The sequence below is a fragment of the Trichinella spiralis genome (genome assembly GCF_000181795.1).
Source record: "Trichinella spiralis strain ISS 195 chromosome Unknown Scfld1, whole genome shotgun sequence".
Classification (NCBI taxonomy): Eukaryota; Metazoa; Nematoda; class Enoplea; order Trichinellida; family Trichinellidae; genus Trichinella; species Trichinella spiralis.
Window position 1 is genome coordinate 1796362 of NW_003526940.1, and position 15423 is coordinate 1811784.

Here is a 15423-nt window from a genome sequence, read left to right on the forward strand (position 1 = left end):
TAAATGGAATCGCGTCCTCACTACACGTCTAGTAGTTGCTGTAATTTGGTAGTTGCTGCCCCATGCACCTGTCAATAATTAAACGTTGAAATCCCAAACATTTAAAAAATTACAACATGAATATGGGTGGCATAGACCTGAAGAATATGCTTTCTGTTCTATACCGCATCGAACACAAAAGTCGAAAATGGACCCGTCGCATTTTCTTTTGGATCATCAGCACTGCCATGACAAATGCATGGCAACTGTATAAGAGGGACAGAAAAGAGATGCCTGGACCATGCACAGGCACATTGGACCTATTAAGCTTCACTTGCCAAGTTAGTCAGTCCTTGTGTCTTGTGAACAAGCCTATTGCAACTTCCAGAAGCCATTCTCGTGCGTCTTCTCCAACGCCACCCCTGGCGTCAAGACGATTGGGAAGACGACCAACTGACGTCTCAAAAGAAGTAGCAAAGGACCAAACTAGCCACTGACCAAAAATCACTCAAACACTAAGAAGGTGCAGACTGTGCTCTAAGTTAGCCACGTGCCTGTGCAAAAAATGCAGTATTTGCCTATGCCTAAGTAGCAACAGAAACTGCTTTACAGAATTCCATAACTAAATAAATATTTCTCTGCCTATTACTGCATGATTGCGTACATAAGAACAATAAACGTATGCACAATTAGTTATAGAAACGTGTACTCCTTTGAGGCCCAGTGTATCAATTTTGATACAGCTCTAAAAATGGCAATAATATTATTCAAACAATAAATCCTATTGGAAGTTTCATAAACACACCATAACATGTTTAAAACGCATATTTAAAAAAAGATTATTTCACAGAAAAAATTGCTGGTCTGAAAGGGTTAAAATTCATGTTAATTTTTTCTGGCACATCTGTTATTTAAAAAATACATGAATATATATATATATATATAGTAATATGAATGCGCAAAATGAAATCACCAACATGGAGATTATTGATTAGTGATAGAATTAAAATATTTAATACGCATTCAATCCAAATTTTTTTTAATTTTTTTCACGCGTAAAATCACATCCACAGGCGGGCCACATACAGCCGGTTGCCCATGATTTGGACAGCTTTGATGCAAAAGATTACGACAAAACGATTTTGCATTGTTGCCAATTTTGCAGTTCAATTTTTTAGTAATAAATTTACAAAAGCGTAGAGCTGTGAATGTTTTCATTTGATCAGCCTAGAATTGTAAGCATTTGATAAAAAGCATGATTCAAATGACAACAGCTTCTTTTTACATCAAAAATTTTTAAATAAATAAAAAAATATATGATAGTGCACTGAAATTTTTAAAGCACTCCAAAAAACTGAAGAACAGCGTCCGTACTGCAAATATTTAAACAGCGAATATTAGGGATAATAATATGCATCACGTTAAAATATTACTTTTTCTATTTGCTATTTGCTTATTTCTTCAATACAGATTATTGCATTGTTCAATAATAAAATTGCGTAATAATGCCACTCTAACAGGATAATAATAATAATAACAATAATAATAGTAATCAACATTATTTTTTAAGAGTTACCTGATAATTTTATGTTGTGCTATCAAAAGTGTATATTTTTTTATTTAAAAATCTCAATTTTATGCTGCAAATTTAATTGCATTGAGTAATTTGCAGCAACTTGTTTTAGTGTTGAAACAAATATACATACATCTTTGTTTAATAAGGATGATTATTACAAATTTTTAGTGGATAAACTGTACAAAAAAGTAACCTTTAAAGATTTTGAAACACACATAAATATTAGCTTGCATTTTGAAACTAACAATAAAAATATTAATAATTTTGCCAACTGCAAAGTTTGAGAGTAACAGCGCAATATCACCATGATATAGAAAATAATGATTTTATTATTTTAAAAAATGGCAAATTATTCATTCAATCGTGAAGTTTCTTATTTAATTTTCTTTTCATTATTTTATCTTATATAATACACAAATATATGAAATTAAGCATATCTGGAAAAATATGTTCATAGAAAAAACTAAAATTACCAAATGTCAACTTTATTTTTTATGTATTTTTAATCATAATACTTCAGTTATGAAATGAAACTGTGATTTATTTTAAAAGTTTTTTCAGCTAAAGATCAAGGATTGAAATTTCTTATAATTAGCTGTTTCAAAAATAATTATAAATATTTACATATTATTCAGTATCATTTTTATTTGATAATAAATCTAATAAAAAATACCTTGCTAATACTATCTCAATGTTAAATTGGGGCACTGTGAGAGAGCAGAAAGCCAGTACCGCAGAAAATTTAGCTTCTGGTTGACGTTTCATTCTTACGACATTTATTTAACAACTTTTTTTGAATAGATGACATATATGACTGAATTGACAATGGTATATTTGTACAGAAGGTTTAATTGTTCAAATTAATCATTCTATACAAATTTAAATAAATAATGATTACATATATATATTCATATTCACATATTAATATTCAGAAAAAAATCAGCAAAAAGGTTTAATGGGGCATTTTAAAGTCATTAAAATTAATATTGCTTTACTTTTTGCAATAATTTTGCTTCAATTCATCTCTAATGCAAGCTCAGCTCCAAAACCATTTCACAAGCCAGTAAGCAAAACATGATAAGTATACCATGCATGAATTATACATTATGATACATAAGTATATATTGCATATTAGAGAATTGCATTTATAGAAAAATTTAAACTGATACATTTGTTGAAAAATAAATTTCATTTTTACTGCAATAATAAAATAATCAGAATAGTTTATAAATGCCATTTTTTTATTTATAAACATTGAAAAAAGAATGAACATTAGCAGTAATTCTAAACTGAATTTTAGAAAAAAGAACGTATGCCAATTGCAGTTAAAGAACATTTGAAAAAATTAATGGTAAGCAATAATTTTATTTTGTATTATTCTATTGGTAGAAGAATAAATTTGATTAACGTTTTATAAATAAAATTATATCCCAAAATAAAGAATGCAATAAAATATTTCAGCATTTGATTGAAAAATGTCTGATGGTCTCATAACAATTTTAAGTAAATTTTTAATTACTGAATGTTACCTTTTCGATTAGATCAAAAATTATCGAATACAATTTCTGAACTTCATTGCAAAAAAACAAAAAGGCACAGAACATTAGCGCGGATCATCCTTTCCCGCAATTTCAAAATTTTTCATTTTATTTTGCTATATTTTATTAATATACTGCATTTACATTCCGTACATTAATTTATTTTAGGAAAACAAAATTGTTCAACGATCAGTACGTGATGACGAAGATGTAAGATTTTGAAACTTTAGTGTTTATACTTTCATAGTGATCAGCTTTTTAAAGCTAGTCTAATAAAATATGAAATTACAATTATTTTTATTAATGCTTTATTATTTTAATGCTCCTTTTGTATAATATTCATGAAGATTCAAAATATGAAAACCTAGGGTAATACTTACATTGAAGTGAATAAATTAAAGATAAAAACATCTAATAATTAATTTCATACATTATCATCATAAATTATAAATAACACAATGCAAAGCATTAGTATATTATTAAATTCATTTCATATTAAATTTTGAATTCATAAATAACAATTTAAAAGTTTAAACTGAAATTTTAACAATCATTTCTGCCCATCAAGTTTTTTATATAAAATGTGTAATTTCTGTGTGCTTAAAGTATAATTTTGCTCATAATGTACTTGCAGGTAAAATAAAAATGATTATTAAAGTTATCATGCATATTATGTTCTAACAAAAATAATTTTATTTTTAGGATATTGTAGCGGAAACGAAACAAGTGCTACAAGTAATACAATATTATCATGTTTCGCTTCTTTTTATTTTTCTTTTATTAATTAAAGATTTGCATTATTTAAAATTTATATTCAAAGTGGATTTGGAAAAATTAGTATTATTCTTATATTAAGCATTTTATGTTTTTGAGAAAATAACAACATGGCAACTATTTGCAGTTCATTGTTAAAAAAGAAAATGTTTTTTCTATGCAGAATTTTATGAATTACTGCAAAAATGAAAAATTTTTTATTATAAATTAGCCAACATCACATATATTAGTGAACAATATAGAAATATGAATTATAAGTATATAATAATTTAATTAAGTTAGAACTTGATACTGAAAAAGAAAAATTTTGAAAAATTGCATTATTACAAAATTTTATGAGTTACATAACTATTTAAAATGCATAAATTTTATGATTTGTAACTTTTCGCTTGATATGAATTTGAAAAATTTTTTTCAGTTTTGTTTTACCGAAAAAACTATTTTTTTCAGAAAAGCCACGATTCATTTCATCATTTGGAAGTTACAATTCAAAAATTGGAAGAGAAACTTGAAATCGAAGTATAGTACAGCATTTTAGAAATTATTCCTTTATTTATTCTTATTACACTTTAAGGAAATTTTAGAAACATAAAATTACAATTTACCAGTATATCAATAATTTTTGTTTCATAATGAGGTAATAGGCTATTTATTTTTGAATTAAACGCTTTTTGTTCAATTGCTTAAAGCAATATTATTAAGCAAACATATTTGTAAATAGCACTAATCTAAAATCTCCAGTTTTGAATCTTATTTGTTCTCAAGAGCTGTTACTTTGTGTTTTCAATAGGTCGACTTATGTGTAATTTACATACTGTTTACAATAATATTTGATACTGCAAAAATATTATGCAGATGTTATGCAAATATACTAACTAAAACCGCAAAAATAATAAATTTATCGCCGCATTAGTTAAATATTTTTCATGTAGGATATTAGAAGAAAAAGGACAATTTAAAATTTCTCTTTCTCTTCTACGCACACCACAAAATTTCAATGATACACTCAATATCACTTCCTAAGATGATCTTATCTTTAATAATCATTAAACTTATTTTGCTTATTCATTTTGCTTTATGTTTTATATGTAAATTAATTCGCATTTATTTCAGGAAATGTTATATGATCCATGGGACAAAAAAGACACCGTAAGTTTGCTACTGCAGTTGAATATATTGAAAACTTTTTCTTCAATGTAAAATAATAAGTGACAAGTTAACTATAAATATAAAATGTTATTAGCATATTATTACACTAGCTTTACCTGCAATTTTTATTTATAAATACCCAATTTTATAAATAATAGCTTAAATTATTTTATTGTTTTTGCTTTTTATAAATAAAATAATTTTTTTGATGATATGTTAATGTTTAAAATTCTTTTTAGAGTGCAAAAAGATTGGCCTTGGAATTTCTTATTCGTGTGGCCAAGCAGTTTCAAGAGGTAATCATTTCTGTCTACTATTAACTTTGATTGCAATTAGCAAAGCACATTATTATTGATAGTATCAAAAATATTATTCAAAAAAATGTATCTTCTTACTTGACATTATTATTACTTGAAAATATTTTTATTTCTAAAATTGAATTTACTCTTTTTATAATAAATAAATTCAACTAATATTTTAGACAATTTTAATTTTTTATTAACAGTAACAAAAGCATGTTTCTTTTTAGGAACTGTTAACTGAAACGGGCATGATGGCAGTAAGTTATATTCTTTGCATCATTAAAATAATTAAACAAGAATGTATAAATTTAAAATAGGTAAATCATTTCCAACTATTTTCCGAAATGTCTATTTTAATACGGTAATGATAAAATTATAATCGCAACACCAAAACTTTATTTAACACAGTAATAATAATAGTGAACAGTTCGTATCACTTGTGATCGACTGATTATTGCCATGTTTATTGTTGCTTGAGTATATGTATATTAAACAAATAATAATTCAAAAAAAAAGATTTTATTTAATTTCAATTACACTGATCATACCACGTACATTACGTTGAAACGATTTTCATAAAAGTCTATCTGAAATTTGCATATAAATTTATTTCATAATGTTCAGTTTTATTGTTACAATTTTAGGGCATTCAACGGCAAAGAAAAAAATGTTACGTGAAATACTACATACTGGACGAATACTGTGCTGTAAGAAGTTTATCTTGAAATTTTTTGTAAAATCAACCAATTGATATTTTAAAAAGTTTTTTTTTAATTTATTAATTTTATTTCTTACCATAGAATATTGTTATTGAAAATATGATGAATTTCAGACTAGAAAAGATGATGATAAGTTATTGCTGAAAATTGAACGTAAATTCTACAAATGTCAATCCCACTGCAAATCTACCACAAAAGTGGAAAACTTTTACACTAAAGATTTGTGCGTCCTTAAATGCTTCGAAAAGGTGATGAACAAAAGTTCAGCTAGAAATGTGTCAAAAATTTATTTTAATTTTTGCATATTATTTTTAATAAATTGTTTTCTCAAATTCCACATGAATAATTTTCAGTTAAATATTTTTTGTTTGTTAACTGTGCTGTTTGTTTCAACTTGATCCATGTTTTACAGAGGCTAGACAAATTGGCGGAAAAATTGGGTGTGCCATTCGATGAAGCAAAAGTGAATGCAGCGGTAAACAAACTTGAAACTCTCGATCAATCAGCACTACCGTTTACTTCAATTTGATGAATCTAAGAATTTTGAATTATGAATGGATTTATGTATGATAAATTTAAGAAAAGCATTTAATAAATCTATGTTCAAAAGAAATTTTTCAATAACAAATATATTTATTGCATTATTTTTCTGATTTCAATTCACACAACAATTACAACTCATTCAATATTCACTAATTGTACTATATATATTTTTTTTCTTGATTTAATGTTCAACTTTAAACAAGCAAAACAAATGCATGAATTCTAAGCACATACAGAGTGAGTCAATTGAAAAAAAATCAGTCAACTTTACAACTACAAGTGAACAGAATTAAACTGTATGCATAACAAAGAAGTGTGGAAGAAAAAACTATCTATCATACAACAAAAATGTAATAACAAAATAATTTACATACACAATCAACATGGAAATATTTTTTAAAATTTGAAAAAACAAACAACAGATTATTCACTGTTTCGGTAGAATTTCATCACGAATTACTTTGCCATTTTTGTCTTTCACTCGAACACGCCCCGAAGCGTAACGTGTCTCTTCCGTCCCATCGGAATATTTGAATTTCACATCACCACATGGAAATTCTCTTCTCTACGATTAAAAAAAGAATATTATTAAAAATAAATATTTCATTTCATTATGAATAAAAAAATAACCAGATAATCTTTGTGTCGAACTTCTTTGCTTCCGTCTACAAAATGTACCACCTCAGTACCGTCAGCAGCTCTTTCCACTGTAGTGCCGTCTTGGAATATTTTTGTCTGTCGACCGTCAGGATAAATTGTTGCCCGGGCTTCATTCGGTATTTCGATATCAATACGACTGTCCGGATAATGGACTTCCACACGCCCGTCTTTGTATTTCAGCTTAATAATACCAGAAGGTTCTCGAACTTGCACAATTCCTTTCGATCCAAAATGATATACCTTTATAAAATAATAATAAAATTCAAAAAGTAATAATAGCAATAATTACAAATCACTCACTTCAGATCCATCCGCCAAAAATCTTCTCGAATCACCATTACAATAATGATATGTAACTCGTTCACCATCGGCGCTCAGTTCTTGTATAGTACCATTTCCATAAATAACTTCAACTGAACCGTCTTGTCGGATACGTTCAAAAGTCTAAATTTCCATTCAACAGAACAATAATAATAATAAATTATTTAAAATTTTTCAAAAAAGAAAAAAAAATATATATACCGCTTGGGGTGGGGATTTTCCAAGAAATCCTTGATCTATGAACTGCGACACTTGTTCACGACTATTCAAAGGACAATTATCATTTTTGTGCACATGATGCACCACCGTAGCAAATGGCAGATGCTGCTGTTTGACTGTTGTCGTTGGTGACAAATCCGTCTGTATAGCTCGGTCTTCGGTACGGCTGAACTGAGGCTCATCTTCGGGAATCAAAAATCGCACAGTTTTCTCTTTTTCCTTATTATTCGACTTTTTCAAAGATGAATTTTTCTCCAACGGACCACCTCCTTTGGGTACCATTTTCACCGAACAAGGGAAACTTCCGGCAACAGTAGAAGAAGATGGCGCTTTGGAAATTCCACCTTGAAATTTTGACACCTTCAAACGCATCTGAGTATTTTCACGATCCAAGCGACTGTTCAACTCTTCAAGGGTGTGGCATCTCTCTTTCAGTGTTTGCAATTCATCTTTGGCTGCGGTCAATTCGGATTCCAAAATACGAATACGGCCACGCAGTCCACTTGCACGAGCTTCTTTATCACAAATCTCGTTTTGCAAATCAGTAATCTAACAAACAACAATTCATTATTACTATTCAATCAATCAATGACTTTCATATCAATCACTTGTAATCGTAAAATATTTGTAACATCATCGCCTTTTTTGGCAGAAGTAGCCAACTGTTGTCGAAGATATTTACGTTCGTTGCTATAAAATTAATTATAAAGTAAAAAAAAACAAATAAACTTCAGAATTTTCCAAATTTAATTACTCAATGCTTTTAAAGTGTTCTTGCTTTTCCTTGTCAAAGTCTTCCATTTGCTTTTGCAAATCTCTTTTCGCTGCTTCAAGTGCATTAGTATCCTGCAAAACAGCATAAAATGCATGTAAACGTAGAAAAATTAAATTTTTTAAATTCTTTCAAAAAAACAATACCTTAGCCAATTTCGCTTGAACACGCTCAATACCTTTAGCGTCACCTTCTAGTTGAGTGATCATTTTTTCCAATCGCTTTTGCATTTCGGAACTTTGACTGACGCTTGATGATGTCGAAAGAGTGGAAGTATCGTGCACACCTTTGAATGCTTCTTCACGAACAGTAGGAGCCTATCATGTATAAAATTGCAAAACTGCTTCACATTGCATTTTTGGAATTTCGTATCATTAAAAAAATGAAGCTATTTTCTACCAATCAAAAATAAATTTATTTCTATTTATTTACTAATACCAATGCAAATAGTTAGTTATCTTTGATCAAATGCTTCAAATTAAAAATACTCATTGCTAGTAGTGTTTAACTTACATCATGTCGCAAAGCTGGACCTGCTGAAGCTACAGCAGAAAATTTTCTTCCAGGTCGGTTTAACATTTCAAAAACTGAAGTGGCAACCGACTGGTCATTCGATGTGTAGCCATTGTTCGCATCTAGAATCACTCCATTAATCAACAATTTATTCAAGACAGTCATGCAACATACCAACTCTGGGTGTTATGCTGTCTACGGTGGCAGTCAGTGGTGGAACGATTTCCGCTTTGGAAGTGGGTATTACAAAATCCGGAGATGTTGAATGTGTATGTTCATCATTTGAAACTGGCTTTCCATCGACACTAATTACCGCTGGAGAATCAGAGTGCAATTTCGCCGCAACGTTCGTAGTATGTGCTTAAAAACAATAATGAATTAAAACTGCTTAACTATTCATTCACAACTAACCTGAATCTCCAATTTCTGGACTTGAAAAGTTGCACTGAAATAGAAAAAAAAAGAACTTAAAAGTAACAAACATAATACATTCATACAAAAATGTTTTATTTCACGAATCCCCCACATATGCTTTCTAAATTCATCTTTCATATGAAAAAATATGAAAATGGAGATAAACAATTCAAGCGACAACTGAACACATCCAAAGTAAATTATCATTAAAAAACATACTTGAATAAAAAATAAGATGCTAGCCAACGCCAGAACAGTTTTAGAAAATACCAACTTTAACTAACTGTTATCGCAAACAAAATTTTTATTCCATATTTAATCATAACTACAAAGTTAACATATTTTAAAAAATCAACTTTGTGTCATTAAAAAATATTTTAGTTTCAATAAAAATCATATATATTTTTTCACATAAAATGGAAAATTAATTCTGCCTTCAAAATTAAATGCACACAAAAATTATCTTAATTTAAAATCACTTACAACAGCATTCAACAGTCGTTGGTAAGATTCGGTATCGTTTAGCGAAAGTTCTTGTGCAAACTTTTCAAAGATTTCAAAATGACGCATTTCCATATTTTCAATCTGAAACTCCGCAAATCTTAACATAAACTGAATAACTGAAAATAAGAACTGTCCATCATACTTCGCTTCTTTGACTATAGTTAAAGCGACTGCTGTCAGCACTCAGTGACTGATTTTGCTGAATATTCAAATTTAACGACAAAGCTTCATCTACAAACATAACAAGTGAATATTCAACGAGTAAAATAAAAAATGAACTTTACAACACAAGTAACATATTAGTGGGAAAAAAAACAAAATATTTTTTAGCGAATATAAATAAAACAAAATTCGTGATAAATAAAATACCTTGATTGTGTTTGTTGCTCTGATGATTTGGTAAATTCTTAGGACTGCTCCTATCTGCACAAACTTCTGGTGATCGGCTCATTTCACGTGCCTTTTTATCAGATAAATGTGCCTTCTTGGTGTTTGCTTTGTTATATTCAATTTTGCTATACTTCAAGTGACCTTGTCCTTTTTTTAAATAAGGAAACTTCGGTCGACTGGACATAACTTCATTAAAGCCGCGCAATACAGTACAAAAATACCGTATAAAAAAACGCAAGTTTGTTGATTTAATATATGCAACTTTCAGCTTGATGATAATCGTAGATGTTTTTTAAGAAAAAAATACTTTAAAAACTTTTAAAATTTTACTTTTTTAATTCGTTCACAGATCTTTTAAAAAATATTTTCAATCTACAGTACCCTACTTTTTGTCAATCAACAATTTTTATTCTTCAGAATTAAAAGATCCTGTTATGTGCTTGGTATAAATTAAATTTTAAAACTTATAAAATAAAAATTTGAATTTATTTTAAATTATTTCAAAGTTAATTTCAAATAAACTATAAACAACAATCATGTAGTTATAAAAAATATTGTGTAAGATATCATTGAAACATTGGTAAAAAATATTCAACAAAATTTGCAACGGGACGAAAGCAACATCAAAATGTTGCATAATATTTATTTCACTTTGGAATAAAGCAACAATCTTGTTTTATTTTCGAATTTTACAAACACTTTCTTACCATGCACACATGTACCTGCAGTGTACTTTTCGAATAATCAATAGCGAACTTGCTGCACATGGGGATATACATTAGTGTATTTAATAAACAAAGCCTGGGGATTAGCCTCCAGCCAGAAACCAACTATTCAGCAATTATCTGATGTTTCAATGCACTCTTCAGACAATAAATAGCGTGTAATAATAATACATTTTCAGCATCAAATCTCTTCGGATGATCTATATGACCCAACTGCCCTAATTTGTCATGTATTTTTACGCTTGTGCTTTACTTTATTGATCGAATCTGATTGTTTTAAATGGGACTGGAAACTGAGTCAATGCTACTAATAATGCAGACAATTATTAATATTAATGACAGGTGGAATTCTGACCTAATTTTTCAAAAAAGTGTACGTCAGTTTTCAGTTTGGAAAATTGGGTCGACTGAATTTTCATGCAGATGACAAATTTTAAGTTTCGAAATTTTAATCTCATTCTTAATAATTAAATGCTAATAGTAGGATGATCAAACCACTGCATTCCATGAGAGAAATAATGCTTGAACATTTACAAAGGTAAAAGTGATGCTGAATGTCCTCAATGTCAATAACACAAAATACAAAAAAAAGAATCTCAAAACGAAATATTGGAATACAAATTTCTTAATTTATATTTTTAGTAAAAAATAACTCAATTTTGCCCATTTTCAAAATTAACATTCAATTCTTGCTCTTGGTGCAGTTTTCGAAGTAAGAATTACCTATACGTATTCAACACAATTCACTGATTTATTAATTTTACAATTTTTTGAATGTTAATCAAATAACTCTTTTTATTCAAACAAAAATGTATTATGGCCCTGGAAAGGGCCGTTGGGTTTAAAAATTAAAAGTAAAAAATTAATGACGAAGAGTTAACCACCGAAACCATAGATGGTTCGCCCTTGTCTTTTCAACGCATATACTACATCCATTGCCGTGACGGTCTTCCTTTTCGCATGTTCGCAATAAGTGACAGCATCGCGAACAACATTCTCAAGGAAGGATTTCAACACGGCTCGAGTTTCTTCATAAATCAAGCCGCTTATCCGTTTCACTCCACCACGGCGGGCCAATCGACGAATTGCCGGTTTCGTGATTCCCTGAATGTTATCACGCAAAACCTTACGATGACGCTTGGCACCACCTTTTCCAAGTCCTTTGCCACCTTTACCACGTCCAGACATCGTCAGACTTCACTCGTCAACCGCAAAACTAAAATGTGACGAGCGACTCTTAGTGAGCTGCTTTTATACAAATAAAATGCGTGAGCCAAAAGAGACCTCAGCGGCAATTTAATATGATTGGTCAATTTCAATCTAAACTTGTTTGATTGGAGAAATGTCTCTCAACAATGAGCCACCTGTCGTGCAAATGTGTGACCTCGATTCGATTTTTGGCGGGAATAAATGACCCCGAACAAACTGACGCTTTTGAATGTACTAAATTTGAACATATCATTTTTAATAATTTGAATAGACAAATGAGTAAAAATTTCTTTATTAGGAATGGCAAGACGTAAAGCATGTGCAAATGTGCGTTTTAATTCCTTATTTCCGTTCATTTCTGAAATATACTTGATTGCTTTTCCAACAGAATTCCTTGTAGCAGAAAAATTAATCATTACAACAGTCGGGGTTACAGATACAAAGATCGCTAAATAAGCCCCGAATTCCTTATTACAGTCGTTTTATTAGTTAGCAATTTAAGCGCGTTTGTAAACGCAAAAGAAATAATTTAAAAAAATAAATTATGAACGATCATTTAATTTTGTAATGAGTTTTCTAAAAATTAACGAGCAATGGCAATATGTTAATTTTAGCATTTTTAAAATTCAGATGTAACCGCAAGTGATTAATTTTGACCAATTAGTAAATTGTACTTTCGGCAGTTAAAATACAGTAAAATCTTTTCACTCGTTTTACTTCCTGTTTTTCAACGGTTAAATTAGCTGTACGTATGGATTTGCAATACAACTCGCTATGAAGTAAAACCTTATGATAACAAAGAGATTTCCAAGGACAAGTTAAGCTGCACCATTACAGTTAAATTCATGTTTTGAGCTTAGCACAGACAACCTTGAAAAATACCATAAACAAGCGCATCAAATAACAAAATGTAAAAATAAAATGGGTGCGGTTGATGTAAAGTTATGGATGAATTTTTCATATAGCGCCATCGCAATATTTATAAATAAATTTCGCGTTTACAGTATGGTTGTTTTTACAATATAGATTTGCTTAAATAAAACTGTTCAATGTATATTCTGTGTTCGACAACTAATATAAATTTTATACTGATGTTCAAGTAAATAGATTTAATTCAACGAAAGGTTGAAATTTGATGGACAACCAAATTGCTAACAAAACTGGCGATGATGCAAGAATTTATTTCAGCCGTAATAAGTCAACACACGACAATACAAACTGAATTAGAATCACGACTGTAAACAACTTGGTGACGCAGTTTTTTAGGGTCCTTTTCATATTTTTCTCGGTTTATATATAGTTTTTAATTTGGTTAGTTGATACACCATTTGACAGTTGTATCGAATCAACTGCTTCTTGGTCAGACGCAAGGACAAACGCATTGTACATATTTTGGCCAACTGCTGTAAAACAACTGCGCTCTTTTCATTGCTTGGCATAAAGTTGTATGAAAAGTTCTGTACAAATTAAGCATTGAAAGGTCAAACAATATTATTTTTCTAGTCATTTTTGCCAATTTTATTCATATAATTATTTCTTCTAAATAAATTTTTGACTATGCATTGCATTAAAAATTTTTTTGTTTGGTTTCTCCACTAACAAAGTTGCAGGTCAACTTTCCCCAATTTTGTCGCATTATTTTTAACTTATAACATTAATTATACAATCGTCATCTGTTGTATTATAAATCTTGCTTGATCCTGCTACGTTTACAAAATAAATTATATTCTTATTTTAACGAAATGAACAACGTCAAGTGATAAGAATAAAAAATTTTAATACAAAAAAAATTTAATAAAACGGCAGTATAAAAATTTGGGCCCTGAAAAGGGCCGTTGGGTTCGCAAAAGGAAATGACCAATTTACTGTGATGATTTCATTCCTTTTGACAGACCTTCAGCTTTTTTTGGCAAAAGGCTTGCATTGATGTTCGGCAAAACACCGCCCTGAGCAATAGTTACTCCGCAGAGAAACTTGCTTAACTCTTCGTCATTTCGTATTGCCAACTGCAAATGTCGAGGAATGATTCGAGTCTTCTTGTTATCCCGGGCGGCGTTCCCAGCCAACTCGAGTACTTCGGCGGTCAAGTATTCCATGACAGCAGCAAGGTATACAGGAGCTCCGGCACCGATGCGTTCACCGTAATTTCCCTTTTTCAAGAGACGATGAACGCGACCAACAGGGAACTGGAGTCCAGCTCGACTAGATCGAGTCTTTGCTTTGCCTTTAACTTTTCCACCTTTTCCGCGGCCAGACATCTTCAATCGACGAACACCAAGCAAACCAACAACTAACAACAATGAACGTTTCCCCTGAAATTGCGCTTAAATACTCAGGAAATCGAAAAGTAGGTCACGATGCACAACGAAACAATTTTCGCTGAACGCTATTGGCTATTGCGCATGGATTTCAAATCCGGTTACTGAGAAACGCCATTGGCTATTTTTCCCTTAGTTTAAGTATAAAAATTCTCATTTTTAAAATTTCATTTCATTTTGACCTTCCAGCCGTGTTGAATAAGATGGCTCCGAAAGTTGTGAAGAAAGCTGGCAAGGCCCAGAAAATGGCCAAGTCTGGTGATCGCAAACGACGTCGTTCCAGGAAAGAATCGTTCGCTAGTTATATCTACAAGGTTTTGAAGCAAGTTCACGCTGATACTGGCATCAGCAGCAGGGCGATGTCAATCATGAACAGTTTTGTGAATGACATTTTTGATCGCCTTGCCGCTGAGTCGAGTCGTCTTGCTCACTACAATCAACGCCATACGATAACCTCAAAGGAAATTCAAACGGCTGTCCGTTTACTTTTGCCTGGTGAACTTTGCAAACATGCCGTCAGTGAAGGTACCAAGGCTGTTGCTAAATACACTAGCACAAGGTAAACTCACTGTTACGGCATGTGTTGCCGGCATCTTTAAGTAGTAAATAATAAAAAACCCAACGGTCCTTTTCAGGACCACAATTATTTTTGCTCAAATCAATAAATAAAAAATAAAATTCAATAAATAAAATGAAAAAATTTGAAAAAACTATTCTTTTGTTAAAATTTCTACACAAAGTACAGTTATACCAGTTGACCTAAATGTTTAAACATTAGTGTGATATTGTAAATTGATA

The 15423-nt window shown here is 30.3% G+C and overlaps 5 protein-coding genes across 5 annotated transcripts; 3 read left to right on the forward strand and 2 right to left on the reverse strand.

Moving 5' to 3' along the window:
• The first annotated feature begins 116 nt into the window (after positions 1-116).
• Positions 117-476, forward strand: Tsp_07558 (hypothetical protein). The gene has a single exon (XM_003381821.1). It carries the CDS (start codon positions 117-119, stop codon positions 474-476), a length of 360 nt encoding a protein of 119 aa, XP_003381869.1.
• Positions 477-2493: 2017 nt separating this feature from the next.
• Positions 2494-6573, forward strand: Tsp_07557 (conserved hypothetical protein). Its single transcript, XM_003381822.1, has 11 exons — positions 2494-2618; positions 2856-2906; positions 3262-3303; positions 3796-3828; positions 4318-4386; positions 4981-5016; positions 5256-5312; positions 5546-5575; positions 5963-6025; positions 6151-6285; positions 6450-6573. Exons 1-11 carry the CDS (start codon positions 2511-2513, stop codon positions 6564-6566), a joined length of 741 nt encoding a protein of 246 aa, XP_003381870.1. The 5' UTR covers positions 2494-2510; the 3' UTR covers positions 6567-6573.
• Positions 6574-6837: 264 nt separating this feature from the next.
• Positions 6838-12286, reverse strand: Tsp_07556 (histone H4). Its single transcript, XM_003381823.1, has 12 exons — positions 11980-12286; positions 11081-11132; positions 10353-10549; positions 9963-10099; positions 9477-9510; positions 9240-9425; positions 9066-9187; positions 8699-8869; positions 7865-8329; positions 7541-7684; positions 7259-7420; positions 6838-6912 (listed from the first exon to the last, which is right to left on the reverse strand). Exons 1-12 carry the CDS (start codon positions 12284-12286, stop codon positions 6838-6840), a joined length of 2052 nt encoding a protein of 683 aa, XP_003381871.1.
• Positions 12287-14169: 1883 nt separating this feature from the next.
• On the reverse strand, positions 14170-14565 carry Tsp_07555 (histone H2A). The gene has a single exon (XM_003381824.1). It carries the CDS (start codon positions 14563-14565, stop codon positions 14170-14172), a length of 396 nt encoding a protein of 131 aa, XP_003381872.1.
• A 263-nt stretch (positions 14566-14828) lies between these two features.
• Positions 14829-15305, forward strand: Tsp_07554 (histone H2B, gonadal). Its single transcript, XM_003381825.1, has 2 exons — positions 14829-15202; positions 15246-15305. Exon 1 carries the CDS (start codon positions 14829-14831, stop codon positions 15186-15188), a length of 360 nt encoding a protein of 119 aa, XP_003381873.1. The 3' UTR covers positions 15189-15202; positions 15246-15305.
• Positions 15306-15423: the final 118 nt, after the last annotated feature.

Bases quoted from the DNA above. Each gene is read 5' to 3' on its own strand.
- Tsp_07554 (XM_003381825.1), top strand. From the start codon at position 14,829: ATGGCTCCGAAAGTTGTGAAGAAAGCTGGCAAGGCCCAGAAAATGGCC.
- Tsp_07555 (XM_003381824.1), bottom strand. From the start codon at position 14,565: ATGTCTGGCCGCGGAAAAGGTGGAAAAGTTAAAGGCAAAGCAAAGACT.
- Tsp_07556 (XM_003381823.1), bottom strand. From the start codon at position 12,286: ATGTCTGGACGTGGTAAAGGTGGCAAAGGACTTGGAAAAGGTGGTGCC. The intron at 10,550-11,080 runs GTAAGAAAGTGT...AGTTATGTCCAG, and splicing joins TGCAGGTACATGTGTGCATG to TCGACCGAAGTTTCCTTATT. The intron at 8,870-9,065 runs GTAAGTTAAACA...TATACATGATAG, and splicing joins GTCCAGCTTTGCGACATGAT to GCTCCTACTGTTCGTGAAGA.
- Tsp_07558 (XM_003381821.1), top strand. From the start codon at position 117: ATGAATATGGGTGGCATAGACCTGAAGAATATGCTTTCTGTTCTATAC.
- Tsp_07557 (XM_003381822.1), top strand. From the start codon at position 2,511: ATGGGGCATTTTAAAGTCATTAAAATTAATATTGCTTTACTTTTTGCA. The intron at 3,304-3,795 runs GTAAGATTTTGA...TTTTATTTTTAG, and splicing joins CAGTACGTGATGACGAAGAT to GATATTGTAGCGGAAACGAA. The intron at 5,576-5,962 runs GTAAGTTATATT...TTACAATTTTAG, and splicing joins CTGAAACGGGCATGATGGCA to GGCATTCAACGGCAAAGAAA.